The 17,955-nt window shown below is 35.3% G+C and overlaps 1 protein-coding gene across 8 annotated transcripts in view; it reads right to left on the minus strand.

Annotated features, from left to right (window-relative positions):
• Positions 1 to 17,955, minus strand: part of znf385d (zinc finger protein 385D) — a 279,058-nt gene that overhangs the window by 20,656 nt on the left and 240,447 nt on the right. For all 8 annotated transcript variants that reach the window (XR_011190740.1, XM_069195072.1, XM_069195074.1 and 5 more), the window contains one exon: positions 6,559 to 6,721. Coding sequence is in view for 7 of the 8 variants with exons in the window: in XM_069195072.1 (XP_069051173.1) it covers positions 6,559 to 6,721 (163 nt within the window). In the remaining variant the exon portion in view is untranslated. The remainder of the gene's footprint in view (positions 1 to 6,558; positions 6,722 to 17,955) is intronic.

A 17,955-nucleotide genomic window follows, 5' to 3' on the forward strand; every position in this document is an offset into this window, starting at 1 on the left:
GTACTTCCATTTAAATTAGTGTATAATGATTTTTTTAGAGGGTGGGATGGTAGCTCAGTGGTTAGCATTACTGCATTTTAGCACTAAGGTCTTCAAGCCCTGAGTTCAATTCCAGACCTGGGGTGCTACCTGCATGGAGTTTCGTATGTTCACTCCATGTTTGCATGGGGTGACTCCAGGTACTCCAGTTTCCTCCTACAATCCAAAAACATACTGGTACTGTAGGTTAACTGGCTTCTGAGACAATTGACCCTGGTGTGAGTGTACGCCTGTCTGTGTTTGTGTGTGTTTTGTGACCCTGTTGGGGGTGTACCCTGCCTTTTCTCCTTTGCTTGCTGAGATTGTTGGCTCCACCTTTCCCACAAGCCTGAATTGGATGAAGCAGTTAGAAAATGAATGGATGGATTTTATTAAATCAATGATGCCTTCTTGACAACTGCATGATTTCTAGGGATGTTCAATTTAATTTAAGGAGATCAAATTTAAGAGGATCACGGCAAGTACAAAATTAGGCAACCTATAACACGACTAATGTTCAGAAGAATTTTAATTTCTTAAAATATAAAGGGATAGCATACTTAAGACAATGCTGGTCAGAACTGTCACATCCCTTCTCTCTTATGAGGAATGAAACAGAGAGGATACTTCAACAATGAAGTTGTGTTGGAGAGAGGGGTTCTAGAAAGGATGCAGAGGTGTGTACAGCCAGGGAGTATTGATACATAATACATACATAATAAGTAGGGGTGCAGAAGTACAACATTAGAATTTAAACTTCTCCTGAACTTCTATTAGATAACTCCATTATAGTAAGATCTTACCTGTCTACTGTGGAACTCTTATATAGTGAAAGGCTTTCCAATTAAATAAAATAGAAAGTAACGTATTTGGTTGTCAATTAAATAATTTACTTCACTGTACTGTACATGCACTTTCTCTCTGTACTGAACCCATGTACTGTATCTACTGTAGATTTTTAGCTGTTAAGAACCATTCCCTTTATGTCTATTTATGGCATCTCTGACATATTTATAAATAATAAAATTAAAGGTTAATTGAAAGTATTCCTAATGAAAATGTATTTTTTTACTACAGTTAAAAATCTTTTAAATTAAATATTCTTCTAGCACTTATTACTAATACCTGTAGTTTCCCTTGTTCCCTGCTTCTGACAAACCTATTCTATGATTTCCTTGCGACTTTTATAGCATACTTTTCGAGTTCAATTCATACTGTAGCATCGTTTTCCCAGTTTTTTAGTCTAATGCTGCTATCTGTGTACACCAGCTTTCATATTATTACCAAGTGACCTAATTTTTTTCATTAACATCACAGGGAAGAATTAATATGTAGTTAAATGCACTTCAGAGTAGCAGATAAAACTACATTTACATACTTCTGCAATTTACTTCACTTAAGGCTGACTTTTATAAATATTCATTAGAAATCCATATCTGAAAACACTTTGACAAGCAACAGAGCGTTGACCCATAAATTCAAGTGAGAGTGGAACAAGCCAAGTGAGCTTTATTGGAGGCAAAACTACTTCTTAAACATCAAAACAATCATGTACAGCATCAAACAATCGAGATGATTTGCAAAGACATATCTAAAGGACAATACCATGGGGATCTGAAAGCATGCTAATATGATACATTCAAACATCTGTAAGCTTTATTTTACAAATACTATAATCAATCTGGATAAAATCTAACATGCTACCACAGCTAGCCATCTGCAGCATAAGCGGCTCCAATCCTTTCTGTTTAAAGGGAATAAAGAGTTTCTCCTGAGCAGGAAAGAAAAAAAGAAATTCTGGGATATAGCAGATTGTAGTCTAATAGATCTCAGAAGCGAAACAAGGCTGGTTATGTTTAGTACTGGACTTATTTTTATGAGCCTCGGGTAGAAGTTTCTATATACTGTATGTACTGTATATGATATGCTACGATGGATTAATTGTTTCAGTGTTCTGATTATCTATGAAAGCAGTTGTTCCTTTCTGTACAGTATGTATTGTATATGTGTTACAAAACTTATTTTGTATCATGTACTGCACAGTGATGAAAGTAATGGTGTAGTAGTGATGTGACGTAATGGTTATAATGGCTAAGCTCTAAAAGGAACAAGAAAAGGTTTATTCAGGTGTCACCCCCAGAAGTCTCCACAGCCGAAATGTTGTGTTCTTGTCTTCTCTTTTCTGCATGGAGTAATCCTTTACTTGTTCCTTTTCAGCCTATGCCTACTTAAACTACTTACGTGCTAAAAGGGCAACCTTTCACAGTTTTTAAGTGGATGTGGAATTTCAGTCAACTGTTTAATTTAATTTGTAAAAAGTGTGTGACATATCTATGGTTCATGTTGTGTTAACGTCTTTTATAACATCATGTTAGCTATTTATTAAATAAGAAAATGTATTGTTCAATTCTGTTCTGCATATCCCACCTTGGGTGAGCTGAATCTAAAAACATTCTCAACATCTTACAATAATCTTGAGGAGCTGCGTAACTGGGAATAATCTATATGCATATAATTGAAATACAGTATATTGAATGTAACAATGCACACCACCATATAATTATTGATGAATGACAAACTTAGGATTTTACAGACTTTTTATGGACTGCATGGTAATTTGTACACTGCATTGTTGTTCCTTCACTGAACTGCAAAAGCTGACAGAAGTTATGATGGTCAATGCCAGTCAAAACACCCTTCTGAGTGAAATACAAGAGCAAGATCAATGATGAAGGTGATGTATTTAATGGTGTCAACAATTTAGTCTAGTCAACCATTACCATGTATGACACTCATTGGCTTAAAGTAATTTTTGAATATCCAACCCTTGGCAGGGTTTCTGCAAAACTAAAAGAATGAAGAACTGTACAGTATCTTGAATACCTGTATACTTTATTAAGTATTCAGTCATCAACTAATTTTACAACAATAATTCAACAGATATCCAAAACATGATTCAATGTACACAGCTATTCTATATACTTACTGATGCATTTAGATGTTTTTCTTTCATTCTTTTCTTTCTTTTGTTTGTTCTTTTGGTACTACCACATCTTGCAACATCTTGGAGATAAATATTTGTTTATCTCCAATTTTTAAATGTATATTTAACTCATAATAGCTGTTGAGTCAGGAGAAGAAGTAAAGAAAAAGGGAGCAGGGGACATTCATACAACTGACACTTGTTATTATTGACTATTATTTTAATGAGAAAATTGCATGTGTTCTAAAAAGATGGTAGCTTTAAATGAACTAAATGTATGCAGTGCCTTTCAAAACAGTGTAAGAGTGAAGGAATTATGATACCAATATGAAAAGAGAATAATAGGGTGATGCCAGTGTTTCACCCTTCTCAAGAAGACAGCTGGGGCCAAAATGTCATTGGACAGTGTGGCAGTGTGGATGTGCCTTAGAATTATAGAAGCAACATCACTTCATGTTAACAGAATGTAAACATGAAGTGTTTGAAGTATGAAGTATGTAAACATTAAGTACTTTTGCCTACAATAAAAGGAACGTGTTTACTCTTTTTTTCATTAACAGAGCCATGTTATTGACAGGGCCCTCTCCTGAGCCAAAAGTAGCCCTTGGATCATTATCCCAATTAGGAACTCACAGACTCACAATCACGTTCCATTGGTGCTTCCCTACCACCCTAACACACTTTCTTTTTCCAATTGACAGTTGACGACAACTTTTCCATCTTACAGGATGATCCCTTCATCTGTAACCTCTTTTCTGACCACCTTATCTCATATCGCCGACCACCTAATCTGCATAACCTTCTTTTTCACAGCTCCCTTGACCCACCACAGAAATCATCCACACCAAGCTCTTTCCCCTGCAACAGAACTTGCTACATCACCTTTAAATATATATCCAATACCATGGACATTCAAGGCCCCTCTGGACAATTTTGGATCACTCAGGTAACGTCTTGTATTTCTTGCAACCTTATTTACAGCATCTCTTGCAGAAAATACTATTTATATTGGAAAGACAGGAGGAAGACGGGGAGACCAATTCAGGGAAGATGTCGGGGCCGTGAGGATCAAAGATTTCTCCAAACCTATAGTTTCCCATTTTACCTATAATGGCCATGATCATATCTCTTCATGATCATATCTCTTGATCTCTTCATCTGCATTCACACAGAGGGATTTCAGAACTGCAATTACAGAAAGACACCCAAAAACAAAATTAACCTGAAATTAGGATCACACCATCCCCCTTCTCTCAATGACAGAAGTCCTTATAATCCTCTCTATTAATTTGGAGGTTTTGACTTCACACCGCTCTTCACGTCTCTAGACTTCACATCACCTGAGTGTTGATATTTCTTTCCTTTCTGCTCCCACCTCCACTCCACTCCCACCTTTTGTCCTCCCATGCTCTATCAGCTGCCAGTTTTCCTCTTTCCCTTACACCTGAAGAAGGCTCCACAATCAAAACATTCTCTTTTCATTTCAGCATGGAATAAACTTTATCTTGTTCCAAATGATATCAGTTATATATTGCATTACATTAGTAGTTTCAATCATAAAAGTTGTTAGAAATAGTTGTTAGAAATATGCGAGAACTACAATATTGCACTTGTGGGGCGTAGCACCTATTTCAGCTTTCTGATGTAGGACTGGAGGATGTGTTCCGTGCCTCAACTTTGTCCCCTCGCAGTAGGGGGAAGGGGGTGTGGGCTTTTATTTTCACACTCTGTCTTCACTACACATTTCCAGTAATTACTAATGCAACTTTAGTTCAGGAACTATGTTAAATTTCTGGAGTTCTATATGTATGGAGTTTGCATGTTTTCTCTTGCTTGCCTGTCATGGAAAAAGTGGTTAGAAAATGGATGGAGTGGTGCATTTACAATTGTACAAATGTTCCAATAAATACTGCCAGAAGTAAAACCAAGATTTAACACAAAATTATAAATACATTTAGAATTATAATCTGGAATAACTAAGTGGTATCAAAAAGGCCACTGAAATGTGGCAAATGTCCTGCTTTTAATCCCAGCCAACACGCAAGTTATACTTTTGACAAATTGTCACTTGGAGTGTTCAGTTTTTTCTTTCTTCACAGTCGGGAGGGTGAGTGGGAATTTGCACCCTCTGGTTCTTGTTTCAAGAAGGCTTTGGAGCAGTTTGCAACAATTTTTATTTTCTTTGTTATGCAACTTTGACGATTTAAAAAAATAATTTTATATATCACAGTATGTTACATATTTACTTAACATTCATGATCACTTAAGTCTACATCAGTACAGAGGAGAGTATCAGATATCAGGGTTACTGATTACTTATTGCTTCAATTTGCATTAAGACAAAATACAGATTATTTTAATGCAGATGTAAACCTGAAAGAAGAACATTGTGTTCACAATGAGCTACTGTATAATAATAATCCAACTGTGTAATTTTGTTTTTTGTAAAATAATCCTACTTTCTTTTTTAATTAATTTAATATTTAACATACTGTAACATATAGAATAAAAATAGTAAAAGTCCTTAAATTTAAACTTAAATTCTATAATTGGAAAAAGATTGTCCCAAGGGGCTCAACATTGACCAGGATTTGAAACCAGGCATTTTCTGGCAACAGCCCAAGTGCTTCCACATGCCATGTTAAGCATTCAATGCACCACCTGCCAAGTAGTGCAGTCCCACAACAGAATATTTCCAAAAAAGCTCAGTGTGGTGGGGTGGGGGTGCAGTGTGTGCACAGCTGTTTGCTGTATTATCCGGCATGCATTCTTAATGGTTGGATCTGTATTTTACCTTATCTACTGTATTTTGAGACCCCGTCAATAAAAATGTAATGAAACAAAACAAAGTGGACTAGAACTAGATGTATACTAATCAATATATTAGTATACTAATACTATATAGTATATTAGTATACTAATATTACAGTATATATAGTATATATACTATACAGTAGTATATAGTATACTAATACTAGATACTAGAAGCAGATGTATACTAATCAATAATAAAAGTTACCCATATTTTTTAAGATAATTAAATTATCTAGTATGGTCTGTTATCATTGCTGAAAACAACAAAACAAATACCTGTTATTCTTCTGTAGTTTCCCTTTAGTATTTTTTAAATTAATAATTTTAAATATTTTCATGGTGATGTGACAGAAAACTGATTAGAAATAATTAATCGTTGCCCACACACAAGTGAGGTACAACAAATGGTAATTTATCAAACTGAGGAGATTCCAGACAGAGAGCTAGACAGATCAGTATAGTAGATAGAAGCCACTGTCCATCTTAATTATATCACAACTGAACTAGAATTCATAGCAATTTTAGGCAAGTATGTCTGAAAGTGCAGCTTGTGTTTGGAAGAACAATTGCAAAAATACTTGCAGAAAAATACGTCAAAGTAATTTACAGTACTTAGTATACATCATATAGAACTTAATAGCACTGACCAAATGGACAATAAGAAAAAGGTGGGATACCAAAAACACAATTGCAGGCCCGCAGAAATGACAAATATGAGTTAAATAAAGATTTTTTCGCTTAACCTGTTTTGTCAGTGCTGGTATTGATGGTATTGGTGGTGATGGTGGTGAAGGCAGTCTTTGCGCTGTCCTTGGCAGCAGCAGCTTTCTGCTTGCTTTTCGGGGCTTCCAGTGCTTTGAGCTTCTTGGCATGTTTAGTGCCTTTGTAGTGGGCCGATGCCTGGCTCTACAAAGGAGAACAAAATGAACCATGCAATCAGGCTCATTTCAAAACCAGCACACTTTCTGTATTGTTGCAAATACAGATCCCCTTTCAATAAGTGGTACCATTTCTTCATGACCAAACATTAAGATTTTAAAATGAAGTGAAGTACACTTGATCTATTATTAGGACTGGCAGAACTAATGAAGATTCTTGGAAATCTGCTGCATAATGTTAATTTTATGTTAAGATATAACTGTATTCTACAGAGAAGAACATCTGTATCTTAAACTTGTAGGTTATTAAGGATATTACGTTTTGCCATTACAGGTTAATATTTTTTATTTTAATTTTAATGCCTCATTTTATATTTGTCAAGCAGAATAACCTGCATTAACAATATTGCAGGTTAAATTATTCATTATTGACCTCAAAGTTATTATCAAATTATTGAATACAAATGTATATCTCTAAGTTTTAAAATTCTTAAATTAATAAAATATATCTGTTCATATATAAATTTCACTTTGTGAATAAATGGCCTAACATTCCTCTTTTCTTAATTCACTGTTAATCTGTTATATTCATCCATGTTAAAATGAATATACTTCAGCACCATTCAGTTTGGTCTGATGGGGTGTGCATGGAACCCTTATTGAAAGAACACTGGCAAGGGAAGTGGTTCATTAGAACAAACACAACTTTCACATGCATATCTGCAATCCATAAATATGAAACGTCACAGTAACAGACACATTGTTAAGCATATTCATGATTGATCCAAGCATCAATCCAGACACTGATCTATATTTAAAGACATGCTAAAACATACTGCACATCAAACATCCACAGTAAAATACTTTTGGATGCACACTGTATTGTTAAGGAGCTGAAAAAGATTAAAAGATCTTGGAATGCATATCATAATGCATTAATAATAAATAAAAGATGTAATTACTGCAATGATTGACCTGTTTAACAGCATGGCTCATTTACAAGAGTCATAAAGATCTTCAAGGTTAAAACTTCAAACCATGTATCCAATTTTTGGTAACACTTTACAATAAGTATCTGTATTTGTAATGCAAATACATACGGCATAATATCTAATTCCCTATGCAGTTAATATGTAATGTATTTTGAGACACAGTTTATTCATGGGCTTTCCCAGTTCCTCATAAATTAATCATGAATAGCCACTTACTGTAAAGTGTTACCCACTTTTATGTGCTGAATACATGCAAAATGAGTTTGTTAATATGGAAAGTAATAGCATTAGGGACACAGGAGGCGTCTATGTTGTCAAACATTTTAATACTACTGGAAGAAGTTCAACAGTCTTGTAAAAGAACATGATCTTTTATAGCAGGTGCATATGTTTGCAAATAATACTAGGCAAACCATTACTTTTCAACAATAATGTTCCCAATGTTATAGTGATGCATATTTTCTTTTGGAGGGCTGCAATTATCATTTTAAAACAGTAAGAGGATAAAATACTATTATGAGAGTTTACTATGATAGACTGGTAGAGTGCATTTGCAGTGTTCTTGTTGTATAAAAATGCATATTGTATTTGCATCACTTGCTTTACTTTGCACATACAGTTTTAACTTCACCGTACAGTACCTCTTAATGTTTACCAGGCTTTTTTGCTTTTTTGTGTTGTATTTGTGTACAAAAAAACTCCACAGCTTTTATGGTGATACATCCCATTAACTTTATAACCACATATAAATAGGGATACAAAACTAACATTGTTTAGAACACTTGGGTAACAAGAACGTATTCCTTTTATTAAGAAGAAGGAACAATTAAGACTAGCACAGTGCTTTCAGTTGTGTGATTAGGAACTAGAATAAAACAAAGACCAATGGTACACTTTATTCAATTAGGCCTCTGGTGTTCCAGTAATCCAGTAAAACGGTAAATTCACTTTACTGTCCTTATATAAAAGTCAATACACAGGTTCTTTCAAATTTTTTTTGTGAATAGAATAATTAAAATTCATGTATACCATATATGGTAAACGTTCAATGAAAATCCAATTTTACCAAAGCACCAGACAAATTAGTGCACTAATGCAGAGTTCAGCCAATATTTCTATTTAAAAAAATCAAAGGCAAAAATGAAATATAATTTCTAAGAATTTCCTAAAGGTACAAAAGGCTATCAGAACGTTTTCATTTTGATATCTGAAAAGAGATAAATTAATCCAATTGTTATGAACAAAATGATATACAAGCTTGTCACCTTTATTTTTTATTTACTAGTGTCATATCTGCTCAGCTTCAGGACTTCTTTATTTGCTACTTAGAAATATGATGACTGGATTCAAAGAATGGTTCTCTCTCTGCCAACAATGTTCATGTTCACCACCAGGTCTTACTGAATAAAGACATTATTTTAAATAGATAAACAAGTAAAAACAATCAAAATAATTAATGCAACATAGAGATAAAGTAATGACAGTTTATTTTCTGTTACCCCAGATGTAGAGTTCTTTAATGGCAGAGCTTGAGGTGCCCAAACTTAAGGCTGATTGATTTAGATATCCTATAGTTCGGAGGAACACCAATCCAGGGCTTTGATAGTGGTGATGAGTGGTGACTAGGTGGATTGAAAAAAGTGCACTGTAGCATAGAGTGAAAGAGAACCATGTACAGTATGCAGGTGACAGTATACAAGCCAGAACAGGTGCAAGTATTGTCATGAAAACCTACTGTAGATCAGTTTAATGGTGGGCTGCAGAATATACTAATACTAATTTATTATCCAAAAATTAGTATTATTTTTAATAATCAAGACTAGTAGCTGCAAAAGACGCCACAGATATCCTGAAGGAGTACCCAAAAAGTTAGAGCAAATGAAAGGACTGACAAACAAGAATCGAGTTTAGGTTTTAAGGTACAGCTAGCATTTGGTGTTTCAGACAAATGTGATGGAGGCCAGGAGAAATAATGGTTTGAGGGATTAGTCCACAAGGACAGTAGAACCATCTCAGTACAATAAAATACAGCAAAGATTTCAACAGTAAAAGCATAGCGTTTGGGTGGAAGAGGAGATCATGGTTTTGGAATCCTTTGATTCTTAAAATGAATTATTGTTTCCTAATGTAAGGAAGTCAGACAAGGAAAAGGGAATACTGAAAATTCAGTGAATCCCTTGATACAAATGGTGCAATACTCTGGTGTTCTGAGTGAGAGTGATGAAGGGGTTCAGGGGATGATTTACAGGAATATAGCTTCTGAAAAGTGAAAAATCAGTGATGTGTCAGCTCTACATATAGGGTTAATGCTCATTTTAATTATTTATTAATTGAAACCTAGAGAGTGTATCAGCAATCCGGTTTGAGCACTCAGGGTTATGATTGGCAAGATGTAAACTGATTAAGTAAAAATATCTAAGTGAGGAGTCTCACTGACCTCATGATGTGGAGAATTTATTACAGTTATGTAGAACATGGATATTTTGTATCAGTGAATGAGGGTGGATTATTGACTCCAAGGGAAACATCAAATTATACTATTGTAAAATTATAAGATACAGCTCTTAAAGCATTACAGAGGAATATAAAGGAGAAAGCTGGAAATTTCAAATGGTTAACAGGATGCAACCCATTTTCCTGCTGTGGAAAACACCAAAAGCCTGAAAGCAGAGTAGCATTTAAAAAGCTAGAGATCCTGGGGAGACAGAAGGCAATCTCTACAATACAAATGACCCAATTCCAAATCCTTAAGTAGCCACGACTTTAGTTCCAACAAGTAAACAGGGATGCTGAGATGTGACGGAAGACAAGACAAAGAGATGACTGCATAGCAAAATTCAAATGGCTAAAAACTTAATCTTATGTTTTGGAAGGAGCTAAGGAAAGTGGAGAGGATCTCAATAATACAATTTAGTTCAGCTTGGTTAGCATGGTAAAGCAGCATATAAAAATTGGAGATAAGAAAGATACCCATTAAGGAGAATCTGCATAGAGTTTGACAGAATGTTGACATGTTTTGGATAGCTAACCTACCTGAAAGTAACCAAGTAATATTAGTACTTCGAAATAATACATACTGTAGAGTGCCAAATGGAGGTTATTGCTAATAATTAAGGATGAGAGGAGGGATATACAGTATTTAGAGGTGTGATGAGGACATTTAATTGTTTAATCTATGAAGGAGCTGTATGTTTGAAATAGAGGATAGTCTACTGTATATCACCTCTAGTGGAGGTGTGTGGCACAAGCATGAGCTTCTCCGCAATTGCTGCAGGAAGCGACAGTGAAGGTTTTTACAGCCAAAGGAATTAAAGTTATTGTTAAACTCTTGCAAAGATAAGAAAGCAGACCTTGGTAAAGAGGAAGAGTGACAAGAAAGTCACATGGAAATGAAAGTAGGCAAAACAGAAGAAGCTGAGGATAAGGAAGCAGGTGGGTTGAAGAAAGTGCACCTTAGCATAGAGTGAAAAAGAACCACGTACAATAGGCAGGTGACAGTATACAAGCCAGAACAAGTGCAAGTATTGTCATTAAAACCTAGATCAGTTTAATGTTGGGCTGCAGAATATACTACACAGGCCTGGCAGAAGTAGCTCGAGGCTATCTGCATTGATATCGGCTTTAGTCAGCAATACAGAAGTGATAGAGGATGGAATGGAAGGCTGAGAAAACTGAATGCAAGCACCCTGGCCTGCTAACCAGTTTGCCATGACTAAATGAATGAGTGCCCAGGCCCAGTGTAGATTGACACTATGTGCTCACACCCATGGGGAAGAGTGAGTATCAGTGATCAGAGGTGGCTCAGGAAGACGAATCACAGATGGCAGGCAAGACTCTGGTGCGCTTGACAGTTCAGTGGGTTGAGTGCAGTCTGAAACAGCAGCACACCCAACTTCAAAACGACTGTATTTAATGGGAAATAATGGTACCAACACATTAACATTGCTACCTTGTTTACTTGTTGGCAAAGCCTGGATTTTTTAAATAAAATATTCTGCATGATACTTGGAACACAAATTGTGTGATACTGGCAGAATTTATACAGAGATTTTGACTATGATTTATACATAAAATTCTGGTCACACATTTTCAATTAATTATGAACACAGAAAATGTTCATACAAGATGTGCAATGGTGATACTATGAGTGGAACACACAGCCTGGTTGCCATAACTCTTAGAAGAGCAACTAATCATTTGATGCAATTTACATGTGAATTAACAGTATACTGTATACTGTAAGAAACACAAGAAACTGACCATGGTTACATGTTGATTTTAAGGTTAATATTACTGATACTGTTTTTGCTTTGTATTAGTGCTTCATTTTCAGATAGAAATGATTTAAATACATTAATTTTCTTACACCTGTTAATAGACCTAAAACATACTAACTAAATTCTAAAGAAAATTAACTTACACATCTGTAAGAGTTTAATTACCAAGGCACAATTACAGATATTCCCCAGCCATAAATAACACATTAAAATTACTACTGAGAGATAAACAATTACTAAGTCCATATAATATATTAAACTGGAAAGAATTTACAACATAAATTTGTCTAGAACTTACTACTCTGAATACAGTACTTGAGTATTTTTTCATCTATTTTTAATGTTTGAATAAGAAAATCATTTTTCTTTTTTCAAAATACACATACTTTCAAGTTTCATTGTTTACCTTCAAAAAGGATTCTTTTCTGACAGTTTGACAGTGCCTGCAGCAAAAAGAAGGATATTCAGTGAAATAAGAAGCCTTGCTTTAGGAACAATAAATGTTCTTTGCTTTTCTGAAGAAACACAAAATAAGTGGAATCTGACTGTGAGCAATATAAACAAGGGTCATGCAGCACACAGATAAGCTATGGGTTTTCTACTTAATTTTGTATTATTTGTGAATATTTTTAAGTGTATTCACTACAACACAACCTCAACATTTCTTTCCATGGCTTTAAATCAGAATTTCACATGAAAAAAAATAATTCCTTTATTTTAGTATTCCGTTTCAACTTGTGCTTTATGTTTGTGCACACTCCCATAATTTTTTTAATAAGACTATGATATGACTAATTTGCATTTATATCTTTAATGTTGTGTGCCATTTTTTTTCTTTTACTTTTCCTAGAACTAAATTAATAATTATGAAACCTAAAGCTGTCAGAAATATGGAGAGGTATATTCAACTTATTGATCGTAGGGTCTTTGTCTTTGAGTGGTGCCACCTTCAGGAAATAGTTCTTAATTACTGTACTTTATTAGGGGAGAAGACAGGGGGTGGTGGTACAGTAACTGTGTAAAGTCAGAATGCTGTACACAACTTCATGAGTCTGGTATTACTCCAGAGAAAGGCAGTGCATCAAGAAGTTGAAGGTGTCCTCTCCTGCCTTCTGATTTCTTTACCATTAAAATTGGATCTCTTAAACACATTAAAATGAACAAACAACACAGACCATTAGGACTAACAAGGAAATAGAGAAGTTATAGGCAGTATGTTTTATGATATAGTGCTCAGTAGCCCTTTAAATTTAGCTTTAAATGTAGTTCCTTTCAGCACAAAACAATAATCATACAACCAAGACCGAATGCAGCACTCATTTGCAATTAATTAAATTAGCTTAACAAAATACAGTTTCTTGAATTGAAATTTTAAACAAAACATTTTAATCACTTTAAAAAATGAAACATTTCGAAATTAATGAAGCTTTGAAACAATTTCAGATCTTATAGTGCCAACAGTAACACTGTATTTAACAATAGCATCTTCCTCTGAGCATAGTGAACAGAGCCAAGAATGGGCTTAGGGCCGTAATCATGAGAATTGTATAAACTGCATTTGATACAAAAGCTATTGATTACGAGACCAATTTTACATATCACATTTCAGCACTTGTTTCGTTCATTAAAAAATTACCTGGAAGAATTGATTTAATTGGATCTGAATTCTAAAATGACATTGACAAACATGGATGCTAATGCAATCTCATTACCATCTAGTTAACTGGGATTTAACAAAGAATGTGATTTGCTTTAGGGTGTTAATTAAAAATGTATAGTACTTATTACAAGGGCACAAAAAATCAATTATGTTTATAAATTGGACACTTTGCTGTTACCAGTAAGCCTTCCTAGTGTTAACTAAAAATGTATATACAAATTCAGCATTTGATTTTAATCACACCTGCAAATAGCATTCATTTTGTTAAATTGTGGATTTATGTAGATTCATTAGTTTTCATAAACCATAATAGCTATTCTGTGCATGACAAAGTTACACACTGAAAATATTTAAAATGCACATTACATACAGAGGGCCATTTGCTACATAGTAACACTGCCTCCAACATCTTCAAAATGAACTGTAGCAGCAAGGCTCATTAATATGGCACAGAATTAAATGTTGTTGTGGTTTTTCAGTGAGGCCCCTCTCTGTGGTCCCAGCCATGAAATAGTGTGTTGGAATATAGGGCAGATGACAGTCAAGACAGTGACCCAGTATGAACATTCCCCATAGTGAATGTCCACCCCTGGTACCTGGATGTGTGGCAGAGAGCAGTAGGCACTTCTGTATGATGGTCTTAAATTCACACAAACCTGTAAGATGTAAAGATTTTCTAACCTATCAACAACTGTATTTTTCCTTATTTAAAATGGTGCATCATTCTTCTAACTTCCCCTCTCTCCTCTGAACCTACTTGGCTGGCTGACAGCAAAACCGCTTGACTGCCACAACTGTTTGTCTAAGACTTGGGACTTAAACGTTTTGTTCGAACCATTGAGTTAATGGGGGAGCCATACATAAGACTGAATTCTGCCCAAGATCTAGCCTGCAGCAGGACCTCAGGACTAGCTAGATACTACCCCTGCATTTGCTTGATCACCAGAGCAATACAGTTGAACTTTCATCAATGTTTAATGAGCCTAAATAATGAGTTAGTATAACTGATGGTATACTAAATGCATAATCTTTATGTAATAATTCAGGTGGGTAGCTGCGTCAGCATGCGTAGGCTGCAAAGGAACAAGTAATAGGCTTATTCCATGCTGAAAAAAAGAAGAGAGATACACTTCTTGATTGGCCTCTCTTTCTGTCCCCTGCTCCCGCCTCTCACTCCTCCTCCCTCCCAGCCTTTGTTCTCCCGCTACATTACCTTTGCCTACTGCCTTGTCTCTCTCACACCTGAAGAAGGCTCCACAGCCGAAACGTTGTGTTTTCTCTCTTCTTTTTTTCAGCATGGAATAAACCTATTACATGTTTAATAATTGTCTCTCTGTATGTAAACTGCAGGGGGTCAATTTTTTTTTGTGTTTTTTGCAATGCATTATTTCAGTATTCTCTCCAAACTTTCACTAGGAGATACGTGAGAATGGCCTGTAGATGTTAGCATGGCATGGCATTTTTAAGATCCGAATAACAACAGATTTTTATTTTCTACAGAGAAGGGATGATTTATAAATTTATGGACGTTTGAAAAAGAAGACTAAAAATATACAAGGTTGAAGAAGTAGTAGTACATTTTGAGAGATATTGACCTTGAATTTAGTTCCCTAACATGCTAACCTGGTATTAGCCATATCCACAGTATGCTATATTTTTGCCTGTAGTAATCCTTAGCTTTCCTTTTCTTTTTCACTTGTTTCTGCTCTATCCTCTGGAGCTCTTTGTACCCTTGACAAAAGCTTTGTTTTTAAGGAATAATTGTTTGAGACTCTTGGTTAACCAGGGTTAGCAATTGGGAAGAACTTTAAAGCTTTTGATAAGAATAATTGAATCTACACAGAAATTAATGTAATCAGACACTGCATAAACAAGTTAATGAAGATCCTCCGATGTTTCCTTAAACACGTCGCTTTAGGTTTCATGTGAACAATCATTATAAAAAGGTGGGGAAAATCTCAAGGAAGAAAGAAAGGATGCAGAGTGATGCTTAGCAATTCAATGTCAGGTGTACAGTATGCACCCTTTCACGGATCATTATATTTTGGCACAAAGGTTATTTATCACTATATAGACCCCTTTAGCATGATGTTGCTTTGTCTGTGTCCAGCAAGTATAATGAAACTCCATCCATTCATTTATTAACTGCTCCATCCAATACAGGGTCATGGGGGAGCCAAAGCCCATCTCAGCAAGCAATGGGAGCAAGGCAGGATACACCCTTGATGTACACACCAGGGACAAATTGTAATGAAAACTCCTTAGACTTTAAATAAAATTGTTAGATTACCATTATTTACAATCTCATCTAGCCACGTCTCCATATAAACATGTACTGTATACAAACCATGATAAATTTGTGTGAGAATCGCACGTCAGCATGCAATTGGTCATTTCTACCTGTCAATGACTGAACCTTACAGTGTATATAGAATCTTAATGAGCAGGGAGAGTTTATTCTTTCCCTGATGAAGTTTCCATCTCAAACTGCTCCACCTTCTGTGTTTTTGCTTTGCTTAGAGATTCAAATCCTATTTTGTGGAGATCTCAGGTTACTGTATATTTAGGAAATTGGACAAGCAATGTATCTGGGGGATGGAACACTGTGTGAATGTGAAATTCTCACATACCCCAAAATGACATTTTTTGCATTCACAATTATTTTTTTTCTGTAAGTTCTAACTGTTCAACCTGCATTTTACAAGTTGGGCGGGAATAATGGAAGAATTCATGAAGATATATTGACGTCATTTTGGGGAAAATGAGCATCCTCCAATCTGTGCACCACAGCTTAACGCAGAGGTTTGGCACTGATTAGAGGAGAAGTGTGTCTCTCATTAACAACACCGCATGCCTGTAAGTACCCTAAAGTTCGTAAAGATGACTGAGAGTCAACAGAACTTATTAATTCAACCCTACCCGCAGTAGCACTCAGCAAATTGTGTACCATTGCTTGGGGAATCCCATTCTGAGTGGGCTAGTGACATTACCCAGACTCAAACACACAACTCACTTGTGGAACCCCCTTGCCCACTGTTTTCTATTTCTAGACTCAAAATATTGTTTTCATACATATTTTGTAGCTGCATATTTCCTCTGGACCAACTGTGATAGCATGAACCTTCTTGTACCTTAAAAAAATTAATTAGATCTTTTCTTTTTTATTATCTTTCTGTTTTTTGTGTGTAAATATTATTTTTTTGTTCTAAAAATGTGAAAACCTGACTATGAGAGTGATAAATACTTTGTGAGCCCAGAGCTAGACAAATCTAGACAAAATGGCCTCTAGAAGCCTTTGGGGAATGAGCTATTGTTGCCCTCAGTGACCTGATCAGTCGCATAATTGGTCAGGTGAATATTTAAAAAGCAATTTTAAAAAGCAGGAAGTTGAGGGTGAGGCTGGAGTCTGGAGGCCAGAAGAAAAATATTCTTTATGAGCTTTCAACCAGAAAGAGAAGAATTGACCAATCAGAACTGCATTTGTGGACCATGAAACGTAGTGTTTGATTTTCGGATTGTATTTGGGAAAAGTCCCACGGAGAGACCAAAGTCTGTGTGACCAGTCTTGAAGAGGAAATTTGACTTTTTTTTTATTTAAAGCCTGTAAGCAACTTACAGATGCAGCCATTCAAAGTTTGCGGCACAGACACGTACCGGAGGTAATTGGCTACGGCGTCACGATGCAAAATACCACAGTACATGATTGGTTGACCGACAGGGGCACTTGTGGTGCGTTGGTCGGTTGTAGAAAGATTTCAATGTCTTTACTGTGCCCGTTTTAGTATTTAATATTTATATGGAATTTTACCACTGAAGGGAATCTTAGTAGCTGGGCATAAAAAGAATAGGAGCATACTGTAACGTGTGTGAAGGCCATAAATTATATTAATTTTGGAACATAAACATACAGTATATGGCTGGTCTCGGTACTTTAAAGAAAAAATACACACCAGTATTCCATTTCTCCCTAAACATTTTAAGCATCAAAGTCTAACTAATGTGATACCGGAGTCAACAAGCATACTTTTAGAATTTGATTAAAAGGGAATATAATATGGAATCGCGTATCTCAAGAAATTAATAACGATATAATTATATTCATGTACCACAACACAAGCCAGAATCCAGCCGGAGCCATGACTTTTTTTTAACAAACATTTCTTTGAAAAAATAAAACGTTTCCCTGGGTCAGAGATTAAATAAAACTTAACTCGCACTCGCACCAAACAAATTTATATTTCTAAATATCACAACATGATCAAATTTAAGTCATTTTAATAACAATGAATAGTCACCTACGCGTTACAATTTAAACATTTATATTGATTTAAAT

Source organism: Lepisosteus oculatus, chromosome 10 (genome assembly GCF_040954835.1).
Source record: "Lepisosteus oculatus isolate fLepOcu1 chromosome 10, fLepOcu1.hap2, whole genome shotgun sequence".
NCBI lineage: Eukaryota > Metazoa > Chordata > Actinopteri > Semionotiformes > Lepisosteidae > Lepisosteus > Lepisosteus oculatus.